Source organism: Vigna unguiculata, chromosome 9 (genome assembly GCF_037176805.1).
Source record: "Vigna unguiculata cultivar grain cowpea cultivar isolate G323 ecotype 2 chromosome 9, ASM3717680v1, whole genome shotgun sequence".
NCBI lineage: Eukaryota > Viridiplantae > Streptophyta > Magnoliopsida > Fabales > Fabaceae > Vigna > Vigna unguiculata.
Window position 1 is genome coordinate 44388921 of NC_140800.1, and position 18035 is coordinate 44406955.

Consider the following 18035-nt stretch of genomic DNA (forward strand, 5'->3'; position numbering starts at 1 on the left):
TACCTCCCAACACAGACTTGGTAATGGTAACCGGATATGATATGGGTCGGACCTATCACAAATGGACAACCATTTCCAAACAACATTCAAATTGCATGCTTTTCCACACTTGACTCAGCCCACACCTCTTTTGCGTCATCACACGCGTTATATTTTACTACTTTTTATTTTCAGACACGTATTCATACAAATAAGAAATAAATTGACATATTTTTTAAAAAATCAGTGAAAAAAAATATAAAAATAATTATTTCTCGTGATATCCATCTCACACCCAAATGCCACTCACTTCCAAACAAGCGCAAAATCCACCCGACGTAGCCTTTGGCGTTTGCACTGCATCTTCTTATCCACATATATTGTATTTGAAAAATTCTTATTCACTTTTTTTCTTTTATCAATTCATAGAATCATGAAATGAACTGTGGTGCTTCTGCATGAGAGTGTTGGGTCTTCAACCAAAAACCCTGCAATTCTGTACCAAATCAAAGATTCGAGACATGCCGTTTGTTTTGGACCATAGCATAAATATGATGTCATTCCATATGTTTAATCAAATATTCCCCATCCATTTGATGAAAATATAGTTAAGGATGTGTTCAAATGTGAAGTTTGATTTGAGGGAAAGAGATATGATGAATTTAAATGGATCAGGGGATGAGATTTGTGTTGTTCGCTTTTAAGAGATTTAGAAATAGAAGTAGATGAATTTATAAGTAAAGTTTCTGAGTGATTTAATAAATGTGATATATTAAAAATTAAGTATAATGGAGAGAAAAATAAGATTATTAAATTATCATTGATTTTAAAAATAATTTAAAATTATAATGAGATGAATTAGATTTATTTTAGAAAAAAATATATTAAAATAACATATTTTAATAAAAGAATTATAAAAGAATTTAATAAAAAAATTGAAAATTAATAATTACTTTTTAATTCTTTTATGAAAATTTTGAAATTTTCGATACTAATCGTTTATATAAAAATAATTTTAAAAGTCATATTTTTTCCATTATTATCATAATTAAACTGAAAAAATAAATTCAAAACATAAATGTAATCTGTCTAATATTAATATTCTCTCTGATCATAACATAGGAAAGAGAATCGAAAAATATGAGAATTTATTTCTTACTTTCTCCCTCTCAAATATGTTAACCGTATCACATGCAAATCATTTCTCTCATTTCTATGTGAACAGTAAATATGGTGTCCAAGTGAACACAGCATAAAGAAACATAGAGGAGTTATTTGCTTCCACTAGGTTAACATCTCACAATTTTTTTTTAATTATTATTATCATTGTTATACTTCCTATCTTCAATATAAGTTTAGAGTATATTTTAATGGTTGAGGTTGAATCTAATACTTCAATAATTAACGATCTCTCCGTTAACGATTTAGTTAGTTGGGTGCTAGAGTATTTATCATTTAAAAAAAAATTTAGCTGAATATATATATATATATATATATATATATATATATATATATATATATATATATATATATATATATATATATATATATATATATATATATATATATATATTTGTTATAGTCTCATCTACAAAGACTTTCGAAAAACCTCTAAATATAAACCACAGTCGAAGGAAGTGGACATTAAATTCTTGTTCATTGATAATTATTGTTTTAACGGGAAACAAGACATATAAATCCTAGAAAAAAAAATCATATATAAAGGTGAATTCCTCACCATCAATTGCATATTTTTTTTACATTCAATAACTCTTTTTTTTTTATGATAAATTTGAAGGATAATTTGAGACTATTCTTCAATTGATCCCTTTGAGGAATAATTAGATACATCACTCTCACTAAGTATCCAATAGTACTTCAAATTCAAGATGAGGAGAATCTTGTCTTTTTGTTTTCCATCGAGAGTACATTTAGATTGTGGTATAACTTCCTAATTGAATATTTTATAATTGGTTAAATCATTCTAGGAGTCCCATTTTTATAACGAAATCTCAACTAGGTTTTCCATTTTTATTTGACTAAATTGAGTCCTTATTTTAAAAAATTCATTACAATTAGTTTATTTCTGTTAATGGTACAATAACTATACGTATTATTAATTATATGCCACGTGTCAGCATGTGACACCTTTATATTCTTTTAGAAATTTATAAACGACGATGATGAATTCAACCACCACGGTAGAGAAGTTTTGGTAAGAACTGAAAAGGACTATTCACATAATTTTATTCAATATATAAGGAACATTTTAACTTAGTTACTTAATTAACTTAAAAGGAGAGAAAGGGAATATAATTAATAAATAGTGAAATAAATTTTAAAATGAGGTTAATAAAGTTCAAAATTATATATTTTTGTTCGTATATATACAAAGGTAGATAAAAAAAAAATCATTGTGTTAACATCGTATCACTGGATATCAAATTTTATATGCTGATTTGGTAGTAGTTGTGAGAAAAGATCCTCTTCATTTTTTTTTAAATAAAACAAATAAGAAATATCGGTTCTTCATGGAAAATTATATTATTCATCCCAATACAAATTACAATGTCATCATTTAAATTTTATTGCTATTTTATTGATATTCATTATTTGTCATATGCTCTTTTTTAACCTCAACCACATTGCTATTTATTGTTATAACTTTGTTATCATTATTACGACATTGACATCACCATTATTCATATATTTACACTTTCCATTTTCATCATCATTGTTATTTTTATTGCCATTAATGTTAATCATAGTTATGTTTTAATTAACTGGTTTCAGTGTCACTGTCTCATCACCCATTTTTACGAAGAAAAAGGAGACCTCTTGGTATACAGTTAAATTTAAAATTTATGAAGTGATTAGTATTAAAACATTAAAATTTAAAGCCATGCACGTAGCTACTCCTACGGGCATGGAACGGCGTAGGAAAAAGAACCCTTTCACTAGAGAGAGAATTACATAGACCCAAAATAAAGTAATTTGGTAATCTCAGCAAATTAACCCAAAGCCTCCCCAGGCATAGGGGGTACCCTCTACCCAGAAAGAGAGAGGGTCCCTCTATTTTTGCTAGCCCTCAAAATTAAGGATTTCATCATTATTTTACAAACACCTTTAATTTGAATCTCATTAACACTAATTTTCCTTTCAAATAGAATCATGAAGAAGTTGTGTCCTAATTTTGACAAGGAAGATGGGTTGGAGACGGTGCTTGAGGTGCCTATTCCTGATGAGATGTTGACCAGCATGGGGTCCAATGGCTTCAATCGGTGGCAGAATCTCCGAACTCTCATGAATGCTCGATTTCCAGATAAATCATCATTGAACAATGAATTTTTGGTGCTGCTTAAGATTGTTGGTGCCCCCCTTATCCCTGTTCAGCTTTCATCGGACCGCGCTTTGACTCGCCCCCTCAAAGATTGCTCCATTGTAAGCCCTAATTACCAATTATCTATTCAATTTGACACTCTTGTAATCTGATCAGCCACCGATTACGATAAACAAAATATCATCGGTAGATTTTTTTTTTTTTTTTCGATTAGTTATTCACAAACATTATTACAAATGTCTTGAAAGCATGATTTGTTCGGTTTGGAAGTGTGTTTCACTGCGCATATTTGTAAAGTTAATCTAGAATTGCATTATTTTGGTAGCTAATTAATAAACTTAATTAATCTGTGGTGCATTCATTGATGATGAATGCAGCAAGATTCGACTGCGAAGTACATAGTTCAGCAGTACGTGGCAGCGACGGGAGGGGTTGCAGCATTGAATTCACTGGAAAATATGTACGCAATTGGACGAGTGAGAATATGCGGTTCGGAAATGCGACAAGGTGAGATTGATGAAGAAGTTGAAGCAAGAGGAAAACCTGAGGTGGGAGGGTTTGTGTTATGGCAGAAGAACCCAGATATGTGGTGCTTGGAATTGGTTGTTTCCGGTTACAAGGTGAGTGCAGGATGTGACGGTAAGGTATCATGGAACCACAATTCTTCTCAACCCTTTCATGCAATCAAAGCCCCTGCAAGACCACTTCGCCGCATCTTTCAGGTAATATGCAACATTCTATGCATTAATTTTATCATTTTTTTTATCATACTCATATCATATCACATCACATGTTATTATTTATTATTAGGGACTGGACCCAAGGTGTGCGGCAAACTTGTTCCTAGATGCAGAATGTGTGGGAGAGAACATCATTAACAACGAGGTTTGTTTCATGCTGAAGTTGCAAACGGCTCAACAGCTTCTTCTGGCACAGAGCACTTCCAACACTGAGATTGTGATGCACACGATAAAGGGGTACTTTAGCCAACGCACGGGGCTGCTGGTGAAATTCGAGGACACCAAGCTGGTGAAGATGAAGCCCGTGAAAGGGAAAGAGTACGTGTTCTGGGAAACTAGATTGGAGTCCTCGATCGAAGATTATAGGTACATAGATGGCATTAACATAGCGCACGGTGGGACCACAATTGCCTCGCTTAATAGGTACGGTGCAGAGCAAAATCACAAACGTTTGATTGAGGAAACGTGGACGATTGAAGAGGTTGACTTTAATGTTGTTGGGTTGACCATGAATTGCTTTCTCCCTCCCTATGATGGAGAGAGAGAACAAAACGAAGGTACAGAGGGAATGTGATAGGATTTTTGCTTCTCTCGACTCGACTAGGAAGTGTAAATACTAATATACATAGACAAATATATGGTGCTATGGGTATGCTGCATTGGAAGCAATTCAATCTTCTTTTTGACTGCAATTCATTTGGAATATGTTCTATTGGATTCACAGTTTTTTGTTTAGAAATTGTGATTTGACACTCAATCGAGGGTTTCTATTCATTCGAAGAACAAACTGGTAATTTAATCAGATGAAAAAGGCAAAGTTTATAAACAGGTACTGAAAATAGCAATTATTAACAGTATACTCTCGATCAACCTTTGACACACCTAAAACTATTGTTTTATTCAAATCTAAAACTTTATTTAAGAGAACGTTCAGACCAATGAGAGAAGACACCGAAAATCATTTTAAAAAAATGAATCGTAAAAGAACGAAATTCTCTGAATGGATTTCAGAATGACATGTTTGAATTTAGTGATGATAAATGAGAAAGAGTATTTGAGGGAGGGAAATCAGTATTTTATTTTAAATAAATTTTAATTAGTTACATTCATTTTTTATTAATTTTGATCATGGGGATAAATATGTAATCTTATTTTTTCAGTTAATCTGTTAAAATATTTTATTTATTTATTATATGAATCAAATAATTTACAAGTTTTCATAAATTCTATTACATGTCTTCACTTTTATCTCCAAATCATTTAAGACAAAAAACACTCGTACTTGTATATCTCTTCTATTCTCTCTCAAATTCATTTGACTTCTCTCGAATCATTTCCCCAAAGAAAAACATGGCCAAGGTGTGTGAACCTTTAGTCGGTGCTGGGATCTAGCCTTTTATACTATATCACATCCAAGGTGAAGTGTGAAAACTTGCTCCTTTTTCTACTAGTTATATTTAATAGTGTACTAGTGGAAATTGAATTTGGATCTTCACGTGTCTTGTTTATCATGTTTTCCGAGATATTTTGTCCATTAATATCACTGATTGTTTTTCTCTTACGACTTTTTTTGGAGTTTCGTTGCTTTTCCATTTTCTTAATGCACTACTAGCTACCATTTCCTGGAACCAAACCTTGAACCGTTGACATTTTACATACCACGAGTACAATTGCATGTCTAGATTATACTATAATGCTTGCTGTTCAGTTAAAAATGTTTCCTGAAAGGTTTTGAGTGTTCTTCAGCTGTTTCTTCTGGGAAAGAACTTGCAGTGATTTTTAATGGCGAGGGGGAAAGTATTCTTGAGACGCAAAGTTTTGATGAAATGAAGCTCAATCCTGTGGAATTATATATTTGCATTGTAACTTTGAGGTGTGCGGAAGAGCAACACATTACACAATCACTTGCCTCAATGTGGTGTGATTCGAATAAGAATTATTCACAGAAATTATTTATAAATAAGAATATTATGTTGATTATAAATTGAAAAAAAAAGTTTGTACAAACAATTTTGCCCATTTACAAGTAATAATATTTAATTTTAAGTAATGAATGTATTAAATCGATGTTAAAATAGTATTTATATTTTTAAATAATTCTAATAAACAACTTTCTTTCTTTGGAAATGTTTAGTTAGATGAATAATCAAGCTATCATAGGGATCAACTTATTATCTACAGTGAGTTTTTATACTTGTTTTCTTTATTATTATTTTTTATATAAATATGAATTCTATAAATCAAATATTTGCTATACATGATTATTAAATTAATATCTAAATATTCAACGCGTTAAGTCTTAGAAAACTGACTCTTCTTATATAATGTGCAGCATTATTTTTTCAAAAGGATATATATATATGTTCTTTTATTTAATTTCTATAAGTCAAAATGTCAGTGTGAATAAACAAACTCACCAATTGGTGAATACGACACGATGAACAATACCTTATGTAATGGAATTATACCTTCCTCCTACCAAATATAATATCATATATAGTCAAAGTGGTGAAGGGTAGATGAAGAAAGAAACTCCTCATGTAACGTGAATTTTAACAGAATCGTATTATTTTATTTAATCGAGTTAAAAATTTAATATTTATACAAACTGTTTTTTATATTATTAATAGGTATATATAAATAAATTATTTGTTCGTGAATTGTTAGCGATTAAGTTTCTCTTCTGAAAAAAAAAAATACACATACAAAATAGTTAAAGCCCTTTATTAATTGTTATAGGTGTTTGATATAAATTATTTATTAATATTATAACATCTTAACCACCATTGCCAAAAGCACTTCAATTCGAATCTCACGCAAATATAAAGTGAAGTAGTATCTACCCATCACACCTTAACCAAAACGAAAAACATGACAAAGAGAGGGATCCATGATGCTGATTCTAGAAACGCCGACCGTAAGAGGCACTTCTTATTTTGGGTCTTAGCTTTGGTTATCCTCGTTGCTCTATGGACCGTGTTCGCTGGCTCCGTCACGCTCAAATGGTCCACGACCAACAACGATGATTTCGATTCCAACATTTTTCAGGATCTCGATGTGCTCGTAAGTACACAACAAAACACAATTCCTTTCGTGTCTGTAACAGTAAAACTGATTTTTCTTGTGCTGGACTAATTTTTACTACTTTTGTCGTAGTTCTTACTGATTTTTGTATATGACGTAACTTTTGCTGTTTAATCGAAAAATGAAAAGTAGTTGAGATGATAAGATGCAAAGGTTTTAAAGTATAATTTGTTTGTGTTTATGGTTTGGTTTGGTTGAAAAATAGGAGGTGGAGGAGAGAGAGAAGGTGGTGAGACAGATGTGGGATGTGTACAGTCGAACTCGCACGAACTACGTTGGATTACCCAAGTTTTGGTGGGAAGCCTTCGAAGCAGCTTACGAGGAATTGGTGAGTGATGTTCGTGAAGTTCGAGACGGTGCCGTTTCGGAAATTGCTAAGATGTCTCTTCTGCGATCTCTCCCTTTTCAATCGCACCGGTCAGCACAAACTAACACTTACGAACGTTTTTCTTTTCTTCTGACTTTATTAAGAATTTGATATGTGTAGAAAAATTGATACTTAAAAAACAAATAAGCATGTTTAAACAAACCAATTAGGTCACTGATAAACTAATTTGAAGAAGTTAGTTCTTTTTCTCTCTTGTAACTTGTATTGGAAGCTATCTTAAATCTATGAAAAATAGTTACTCAACATGTTATTCAGCTGTTTAATAGCAGTAGATGTGAAGGCTGTGTCGAAAGAAATTTAAGTCTCACATTAACTAAAATAATAGTATACTGCGTTTAATATTATAAGCTGGTTTTTAAGTTAAAAACCAGTTTTTTTTTTTTTTTTTTTTTTTTTTTTTTTTTTTTTTTTACTTTTCCCCAGTTTAATAAAATGCAAGTGGGTGAACTTTTAGTTTTGGTGATCGGCATGTGCAGAGCATGAGGGGATCAAGAAAAATGAAGGAAACAGAGAGTAGGAATGTGACGAATAACTAGAATCCTTGGTTTTGGTTGTAGCAATTCAGAGTGAAGCAGAGAAGCATAGGAGGAACATACGACCACTGTACTTTTCCCAAATCAATAATAAATATCTTCAAGGTTTCAGCAAATACTCTCTGTAATTCTTACCAAGCTAGATAGTCAAGTATTTTACCAGAAGATATTGTATGAAAAAATATTCATTTTTTTTAGTTCTTTCATTCAAGAACAAAATTTTAATTGAAAATGTAGACATAATCACTGAACATGCTATAAACATGGCATTATAATGACAATCTGGACAGGAAGAATGAACAGATATTTGCAGAAGGTTTTCGATTAATGAAAAAAACTGCAAATAAATAGTGAATAAGGGAAATAGTAACATTGCATCTTGCTGCTTGGTCTTGAGTTTTTATATTTTATTATTTATAAATATATAACTCTATTTGCATCATCCCAATGAATCCACTATTTGCGTATGCTAAATTGTTTCGAAAAATTTGTTATTTCCAGCATTTTTTTTTAGTTTTATTTTTCTACAACTTTTACAAATTACACTAACCCCCGCCGAAACCATTTTGTCTCTAGCAATTAATATAAAAACTCCTCTCAGAAACATTCTCCACACGCACTATTGACGATCAATGTTGATTGAAATAACTTTCTACCAGAACAAACTACAATCAACCATTGTTTATAATACTGTGCTGACAAAAAATAAATAAAATAATACTGTAAGTTTGAGCAATTGTGATTCCCACCATCACTCTAGACAAGCGTGCTAAATTCCCAACCTAAATAATTACTGAAATTAAAATCACAACTAATTTTAAACTGTCCAAAGTACTATTTTAAAATATTTAAACGTGAATGTTTAAATCAAACCTTTTAAAATGCAAGAACCAAACTGAATAGTTAAAATAAAATATTTAATTAAGCCCTAAAAATATAATCAAGAAATAGAAACAGAACATCAGGCACTTGCATGTTCTGCCCTTGAATAAATTAGCTTGTCAGCACGAGTTAAGGCTGCCAAGAATGTTTGTCAGCACGATCTTTCAAACGTAAAAATTTCTACAATAAGATGACAAAATTGCTTGAGCAGAACCCATTGATGCTGCTACTGTTAGTGTAAAAAAACATCATTTACAAAATACAAAGCACGACCAAAACATATATACACGTTCCGTAATAACCTGTGTTAATATTAGTCATCTACCGCCTGAATCTCACCCATCATTATCCGGTTACTCACGACATTGAATCCCAAAACTGAAGAGCTGACCTTTTTTCCTTTCTTACCTTTCTTCTTTCCACCTTTTGAGAAGGATCCGTCAATGTAACCCAAATCTTGTACAACTGTGTTTTCAGATCCATCAACTTTCTCATCATTCCGAGTTTGAAAAGCTATTTCCAAAACATCTGATGGTAGCAAGTCCATGTAATTGAGGAATTTATCAATGAATTCATGATCAGGGTCATATGATCCCAGGTTTTCCGTGAGAATAATCTCTGCTTCAGATCTGGACTGCTTCAAGCAAAACTGAAGGAAACTTGTATCTGCCATAAAAAATATAGTCAATGCCTGATTACATTCAGACAGAAATTGAACTGTTCTTTGGGGACAATAACCATTTGGTGAAATAGACTTTTCTTTAGCATTCTTAAATCAATCTACTAAATCACAATTAATCCATAAAATGGAAAACAGATCTGAAACCGTATATGTAAATACCTTTTGTCCCAATAAGCCTGACACATTCATTCTCACACCAAACTCTGAAGTCAGTAGCTTCTGAAAAAAAGGAAAAAAGTAAATAGACCAGTCAGAAGGAGCAGAGCTAAATCTTTTGAGACTAAATTAGACAGAATTGCCAAGCAGGTGAAAATTGGAATTAATAATGTTGAAGTAAAGAATAAGTAAATGTCATTACCGGAATTCTTAGTCATGGCATCCTTTTTCAGTTTTAGCAGTGATTGAGAAGAGGCAGGTGACGATGAAAGAGATCGCTCAACTGATTTGCCACTCCCAGACTTTTGTCGACTCAATAATCCAGGTGAATTACCTTTCATGGGGATATTTTTAGAACCCCGGCTACCCTGGCTAGCAAGTTGAGAGAAGCCTGACCTGCTTACAAAGAATGCAATAACCAACTTATCCATCAAAACAAGATTATAAAGGAAACAATAAGTCGGCCACCTAGCGCGGAATAAAAGTACTCGTAAATGCAACAGCTGTTCTAATATAAAGATAATGTGAGGTTGTGTGTCCCAAATCTTAAATCAGCCTCAGTTAGGACTCATTACCATGTTTCTATATTCTGTTTTATAAGTTCTATCACTATTTAACGCCCTGAGGCCACCAAGTATTAATTTAATGCTAAAAACTGAAAATTCATTGTTCAGTTAAAATGTTTTGCATTCCTTACACCCCACCCGCACTTCGCTAGCCGATTGTAACGTAGAACAATGTATATTGAACAGATACCAAAACTAACAATATCAGTAAGTATTACTTTAGAAAGTAAGATTAATGAAGTAACATATTAACGAGTAGAAGTCATATGCACAATGAAGAGACAGAGGTCATACTGCTTATTTTCTTGCTTAGATTGCTCCACTGTACCCCAAAACAGTTCATCATCCCCCCTATATTTTGACACAGAAGTTTGGGAGTTTATCTGGCTAGAAGGTGCAGTTTTTGGTGGAGATGAAGTTGAAATTGGCCGTAAAGAACTGCTGCTCCGAGCAACTTGGGCAGGCTGTGATCTTTGAGGGGTAGAAAGTTGGTTTGAGAGAACTGCAGCAGATTTCTTCTCAGATTTCTTCTCCTGCTCCTTTTGAATGTCCCTTAATGATGTTGGTTTAGGTATCCTACCAGAATCAGTAGTCCAGGCTGGAGGAGGGGATGGGCTTGTCGGCTCTCCTTTCCAAAGAACAAAATCTCCCAGAGAGGGTCCTGATGGGATAGAAGGCAGTTGTTCTTTCTCCAGTTGAACAGAATGGGAGCTTCTTACCTTTTCATTGTGATTCGAACTTATGGGCCTTTCACTAGAAGCAACAGGAATTGAAACCTTAGACCCTGAACCCTTCAACTTTGCAGATTTTTTCCGGTTTCTTTTGGTGTCTTTAGCTTCAATGAAGTCTCCTTCATCTATTGATTCTGAATTAGAGTGAACAGTTTGTGAGGGGATCGAGCTGTCTGGAACCTTGCCATCTCTTTCACTATATTTTGGTACATCTTCTGCCAATAGATCATGTAATGGGCTTTTCTTGGTTTTACTATCTTGAGATTTTTCAGATTTAGCTAGATATTCAGTATCATCTGCTTCTCTGTGACTATCATTAGACACCTTCAAAGAGTCTGGATTGGCCACAACTCCCACCCAAGGAGTTGTTGAACTCATGGCATTGACAGGAGTAGCAACCTCAGACACAAGCATTTCTATCTGTGCCCTTTTTTGTTCTTCCAGTTGAATTTCTAAGAGAGATTTTGCCTTGAAACCAGGAGCTGGTTTCCAAGCTCTCCCTGAAGGTAATTCACTAGTCTTGGTGGAAACAGAACTGACTGCCGTCAACTCGTCCTCAATAAATGTTTCAGAGTTGCTTCCTGGAATATTAGTAGGGAGACCATTAAGTTCTTGATGATTATCTGTTTCTGCAGTAGCAGTTGCAGATTGTTTACCCTTATCCCTTGTTTGCTGCAGATATGTCTCTTGAGCTGGTTCACCCTTGTTGGTTTCTCCCAATTTTTTTTCACCATAATTTGGTTTCTCAGATTCTGATTTCTTTGACTGCTGCAAAGTCACATTTTTTGGCAATCCCTTTGCCTGATCAGAAGACTGAGATTTTGAAGATTTTTGCTTCTTAGATTTCTTCTCAGTAGCCTTTTTGGGTTCCCGTGCTTCAACACTTCTTGCATCCACCACAGTGGTTTCAGTATTTGAGCTTTCCCTTCCACCCTGCTGCTCTTCAATACTGCCTGACTTAATCTCCACATCTTTACCCACTTGACTTGATACTGGTAAATCGATACCGCAAGATCCAGCTGAAGACACAGGAACAAAAGGAGCAACACACTGTACTGGTTGAGAACTCTCACCGCACACAGAAGTTGCACTCACCTGAGAATCACCAACAGGACAAGCATCGTCTGGCTTTTGCTCCATGATTTTAGCCTTATCGTCAGAAAAAGAAAGAGGTTTCTGGGCAATGTTGGGTTCCTCTTTAGCTATGCTATGCTCACTCAATACGGAGTCTTTAAAAGAAGCTGATACAGGCAATGCTACACTCTGGTGCTTGTCATTAATTTGCTCAGGAAGTGTAGCACTCCAGCTTTTTTGATGACTAATATTCTCAAATAAACGGTCCGGCAAATGGGCAGAAGATTCACTGCTTATATTATGGCTAGTGTCCTGACTTGTTTGCAGAGGTAAATTCAAAGAATTAGTAGTAAGCTCAGCATTCACACTGGGGATTGGTGTTTGAGAACTGGTGGAAAAAATCTCTTTTGGTGGTTGAATTTGAGAAAGATTCACATGCAAATTCCCCAGTGGTACTCCACCTCCAGAACACTGCTGATAAGATAAATCACCTAGTCGCTGGTGAGACTGATGCTCCTGCAGCACTTGAGATAGCAGTTGTTGTTGTTGGCGCAATAACAGCAGTTGCTCCTCCTGTTGCTGTTTCTGCTTCAACAACAGAAGTTTGTCCAAGAAAGGTATCTGTTGTGAAGAAGCAGCTGCCTGAGAATGCAACTGCAGAAAGTGTTGCTGCTGCAACATATTCAACATTTGGGGATCTTGGGATAAGCCAGAAGAAAGCAACTTCTCTGCTGTCAGAATACTTGATGGAATATCTGACGTTTGAGCAATTATGTTGTTTAAGGGCAACAAGTTCGGTGTTTGTAACCTTTGTTGAATTCCAAATGGCATTTGAACATAATTTTGATCATGATGAAAGTCAATCTTATTCTGCAGGGGATCCAATCCACCTTGCAAATGAAAATTTGGCCATCCAGCAATACCGCTACTTAAGCCTGTGGTCGTTCTGTCAGATACTCCTTGGATTACTGAGTTTAAATCAGAATTTTGGGGCTGAAGCTGACGAGGATTGTCACTCAATGAAGACAAGATATTTGAATGTGGTGGTGCATTTGGAAAAATGTCTGATTTTGGTGGAAGGGGTGCTGCATCCCTCCTTGGCCAGTATGGATAAGGATGAGTTGGCAAGGAACTTTGCTGTTCAAGTGCCATCTTCTTGGCCATCATGTAAAGGTTGTTTCCACCATCTACTCCTGATGGGCCCAGATTACCAGAATTATTACAGAGAAACCCTTGTAAACCTAAAAATACATATCATGATTAGACCAAACTATCTCAAAGCATGATACACTATATAAAGACACTATGAAGAGGAATGATAATGCATGCTAGTGCATTAGTATTCAGAAATCAGAATACAAAACAAAAAATATAACATTGTTAACCTTCTGATAATGTGAGACTATCAAGTGGGGAACTGTTTTTGCTACCGGACATTAGTGACTCCAGATACCTATTTTCAGCTTCAGTGGCAGAATTCCTCTGCATAGGATCATTTCTCAGCCTCTCAGCCTCATTTAAACCAGTATGCATGTTCCCAAAGGTACTGGAATTTTGCCAACCAAATGCCTCTGTAGAGTCATGTTTTGCTGCAGAAAATCCAGGTGGTGGCCCGGCCTTAGCTCGTAAGTGGGGCATGGCATCACCAAGTTGCAACCATGGTGAGTGGGATGCTGCATTTTCCAGACGAACAGGTAAATCTATACCAAAGTAACCAGCCTCAAACCAACCAATAATATCAATTCCTTTAAAGGGGCCCTGAATGTGACCCTGAGGATCTTTATAAAAAAGTGATAAATCCTCTGGACAAGTTTGTTGAACTCTCCTGGATTCGAATTCACCATCCAAAATGCCAGATAGCTGCCTTTTAATGGGATATCCACTAGATTGCCACTTAGCCACATCTCTGGTTTCAGATAAATAATCCAAATTATGCTCCCACTGACCCTGAGTATCTTTTGGTTGGTTTGACCAGCTCATATCTGGGTTTCTTGATTTAATATCACTGGACATATCTCTGCTTTCATGCACAACTGTGCCTGCATGTTCACCTAGTTGTGTCCCACGCCATGTAGCACCAGGATGAATAGAATTGCTTTCTTCAAAGGTTGATTCTCTACTACTAGGAACCTCATCCACCATTCTGTAAGAACCATTATCTTCGACTCTATCTGAAAAGATAAAGCATAAGAACTCCTTGAGACAAAGAAAAACCCATCCTTCCTAGCTGTTTAATGTAGCAAAGTATAGTGCATATAAATTGGGAGAAAATTAGTCTGGTTACACATGAAAGCTGAAATAAAAAAAGAGTTGTAGATAGTCAATATGCAATAATTGGAGGTAAGTACAGGGCAAGCAGGAACCACTAATAAAGAGATAGTCCAACCATGGAAACATACAAAACCCATCAATTTTTATATTAGAAACAAAGTTTTACGGACTCCCAAAAATTTACACTACAACTAAAGACAATATATAGATTACCTTCAAAAATCAGATATGAAATACAAAATGATTGGTGTATGTTGGCAATAAAAGTACAAAATTCCCAAGGTTTCATTTACATTAATAATCTACATTTCCCAACCACTTTGATGATGTCTTAAGATCCTTACTGTTTTCATTGTTATTAGACAACTAAAACTGTGCTGGTGCTTTTAATTTGAGAAGCCTTTTGAGAAATTCAAGGGACCACTTTCAAATGGTCAGAAACTCCCTGCCAAAACAACCAGATTCTAAAGAAGCTGACGCCCTTTGACACTATTGTAAGCTTATATCCTTATTATACCTTGTAAAGGAGAATTTACAAGCTTTATTCGTCTTGAATGTGTAAATTCTGTTGTGTTCCGTCCATCTTTTTGCACCGGAGGAGCACTGCTACTGATTATTTCCCCTTTTTCAATATCCTTTAACACAGACTGTTCAAACAGAAAAGCAATCTTAATAAATCACCACAGATAACAGTGACATCCAGAACAAAAATATACAGTGACAGCAATTACCAGTTCCTCAGAATTTGGAGCACAAAAACCTAGAGGCTCCAATGGTTCATCCTGTGTAATAGAAGGTATCTGCACAAATTCCACTAGTTTTCTATGTGTATGCATATCAGCAACTCTGTACACATCAAGCAAATTTGTCCTATTATATCTAAAGCAATGAGCTTCTCCATGCTCACTTTCAACTTTATCCAATAAAGTTTCAGGGTATTGAGAATGCATATATGTGCTGTTAATTGAATTACCACCAGAGCCAAACCGGGCCCGCCCAAACGCAATGACTGGAGGTGTATGCTCCCCACGGCCCCACCCATATGACAATGCAGACACTTGTTTGTTTGGCATCACATTTTGGTGGTCATGGCTTTGTGAGGCGTTGGGTCTCCATGGCCGATAATGATCCTCCTTTTCATCCTTAACAAGATAAGAAATGTTAGACAAACTTTTGCCAACATGAAGATCACCATCTTTACCAGGGTCACTCCATTTTTCACGAGGACCTTCAGACTCCTTATCATCAGGTCCCCAGCGTGTGTTCCACTTACTCTCGCGCCGCTGTTCAAAGTTTGTATCTTTATTAGCCGAATCATTCCATCTATCAGATGTGCCACGATGTGCTTCGCCAAAGTGCCCTGTTGATGGATTTTCAGTCCACCGGTCCATTCTTCTAGTGTCAATTACATCTTTGTTTCCATTCCTCCATCGATCCTTGTGTAAAGAGGAAGAGGACTTAGTATCTCTCTCTTCATCACGCCAACGATCACGGTGTCCACTTTCAGAGTCAAGCACGGATGGCCGGAAGACATCCTTTCGCTTAAGGCCATCATTCACGTCCTCTCCATTTCCAAATGTCTTTGCCATCTCTGAGCGATTGCCGTTTGGTGGAGTTGAAAACACATGGTTTTCCTGAGTAATGTGTAACAGTGAAGAGATGCGGACTTTAAAGCAATTATAAACTACTTATGGATTGAAATGTTCACAGAAATCTGACTTGCAAATATACAGTTTACAGAAGTGCAAACAGACAAAAAAACAGCAGTAATCATTACACACCACAGTTTCTATTGCAGGTTTACTCTCCCCAGGCTTTGGCAGAAGCCATTGTGGTGAAAGTGGAACGGGATTGTCAGGGGCATGGAAATCTGCAAAAGGAAGATGTTTACTAAAAAAGAATTCAAAACTTTAACACTTTCAGCATTTGGCTAAGCCATTACATGTTTTTTACCATGTTCTTATCAGTTGATAATTAAATAGGTAGCAAGCACGCACAGACAGACTACGAAAAAATGAAGACAAGCAAGAGAAGTTTGACAAAAAAATTAATATACATGCATTGATGATTTAGCGCAAGAAGAAACTGATAGAACAAATATTATATGAAAATATTGAATATATGAAAAGAAATCGGTCCTTTTCTAAGTTTTTCATATACAATTCTGATTGAAAGGACAAATCCATCACATGTTTGATTACGCTGACTACATCGAAAATGTCAGTCTAAAAAATAAATTGAAAACGAAGAATGCGGAGGGGGCAGTGGGACGAAGACAAACAAATTTACAAACAAAAAAATAAAACTAAAATCGGTGTCAGAATTTATACATAGATGGTATAGCTCACAGTACTTATTATCAACTCCCGTGGAGTGGAAAAACTCTATACCTCAGTATATCAAATCTAATAAAATCACCAGACAATGGCATAATAATCCAGGAAAGCTTGACCCAAGTTCAAGCAGAAACTACAAATAGCAGCTTCTATGACTACCCACAAAAAAATATGGTGATACTTGCGTTGACAATGTGTCAAAACAAACATATAAATCGTAATATTATCTATCTATACCTATCTTGGTAAAATTTACTTACAGATACAGTAAAAAAAACTATCATCTTCGAATTAAAAAAATATCAAACCAAAGTTTCCCTGGATGAAAAAATAAAATTACTTCTAAATGCACGATATCATTGAAAATCTAAACTTCCCATCCTCAAGTTCACAGAAAAATCTAAACAACTAAACAACAAAAAGCACAGACGATAATTAAGTCTGTTTCTGTCACTGTTATGAAAGTTTAAATAAAGGAATAACAGAAGGAACAAGAAAATAAGAAAAAATGCAGAGCAATTCATCAATGTCATCCCCGAACTAAAAATGAATAAGTAAAAAATTGATCAAACGAGCTACGAAGAGAAAACCACTCGAGCCACGAAGCAAAACCCTAAAACTAAAACAGAGAAACAAAAATGGTTGGCGTAATCTAATACAAATAGTGAAAGTGTGGGAACGTCTCTAGGGTTTAGCAGAATAAAAAATTAGAGATGAAAGAAAGGACCTTTGGAGATCTGAAAAGGAGGTGCAGCAGAGATATGGTGGAGGCGAGTGGTAGAGATGCGGTCAGCCATGGATGATCGGAAAGGGAAAGGGTCTCTGACGATTGCAATTGAACCAACGGTGTGCGAAGGTGGGTCAGGGGAACCGGAACCAGGGGCGAAAGAGAAGAATATAGGTTAAGCCACAAAGATGATAAATGCTGGGGTGCACGTTAGGACGCTTTCACCCATGGCTCACGTTAGCAGAGATACCCTTTGCCGGATTCAGTTCTTCATTTGTGATTATGGGAAATAAGTTTCTACGCGCATAAAGAAGCGCGTGATGATCACGTAGATATCCCTGCAGCACGTGTTATTCACGCTGACATATGAACATCAAATATGTGTGCTTGCGTTGTATATTTTCCACTTTACGTGTCGCCTAAGTGACCGAAATGTCCTTCACTGTAGTCCATTCCCTGGTTTCTTTTCTGTTATTTTTCTCAGTTTTCGTTCATAATTGATATTTTTTTTAAACAAGTTATTTATAGGCATATATTTCCTAATTT

At 35.2% G+C, this 18035-nt stretch overlaps 3 protein-coding genes across 6 annotated transcripts; 2 read left to right on the plus strand and 1 right to left on the minus strand.

The window, feature by feature from the left end:
* The first annotated feature begins 2973 nt into the window (after positions 1-2973).
* On the plus strand, positions 2974-4751 carry LOC114164466 (DUF620 family protein (DUF620)). Its single transcript, XM_028049153.2, has 3 exons — positions 2974-3420; positions 3697-4041; positions 4130-4751. The coding sequence occupies exons 1-3, from the start codon at positions 3151-3153 to the stop codon at positions 4631-4633; spliced, it is 1119 nt and encodes a 372-aa protein (XP_027904954.1). The 5' UTR covers positions 2974-3150; the 3' UTR covers positions 4634-4751.
* Positions 4752-6849: 2098 nt separating this feature from the next.
* On the plus strand, positions 6850-8506 carry LOC114164191 (uncharacterized). Of its 4 annotated transcripts, none has more exons than XM_085666301.1 (3): positions 6850-7122; positions 7349-7560; positions 7955-8506. In XM_085666301.1, exons 1-3 carry the CDS (start codon positions 6931-6933, stop codon positions 7983-7985), a joined length of 435 nt encoding a protein of 144 aa, XP_085522427.1. In that variant the 5' UTR covers positions 6850-6930; the 3' UTR covers positions 7986-8506. The 4 variants fall into 4 exon arrangements, with proteins under 4 accessions (XP_085522427.1, XP_027904560.1, XP_027904562.1 ...); XM_028048759.2 differs by having other exon boundaries at positions 7986-8506; XM_028048761.2 differs by having other exon boundaries at positions 8008-8506.
* A 495-nt stretch (positions 8507-9001) lies between these two features.
* LOC114164211 (protein ESSENTIAL FOR POTEXVIRUS ACCUMULATION 1-like) lies at positions 9002-17673 on the minus strand. The gene is made up of 9 exons (XM_028048788.2): positions 17490-17673; positions 16208-16296; positions 15158-16060; positions 14944-15073; positions 13541-14326; positions 10645-13396; positions 9987-10180; positions 9788-9847; positions 9002-9612 (listed from the first exon to the last, which is right to left on the minus strand). Exons 1-9 carry the CDS (start codon positions 17557-17559, stop codon positions 9260-9262), a joined length of 5337 nt encoding a protein of 1778 aa, XP_027904589.1. The 5' UTR covers positions 17560-17673; the 3' UTR covers positions 9002-9259.
* Positions 17674-18035: the final 362 nt, after the last annotated feature.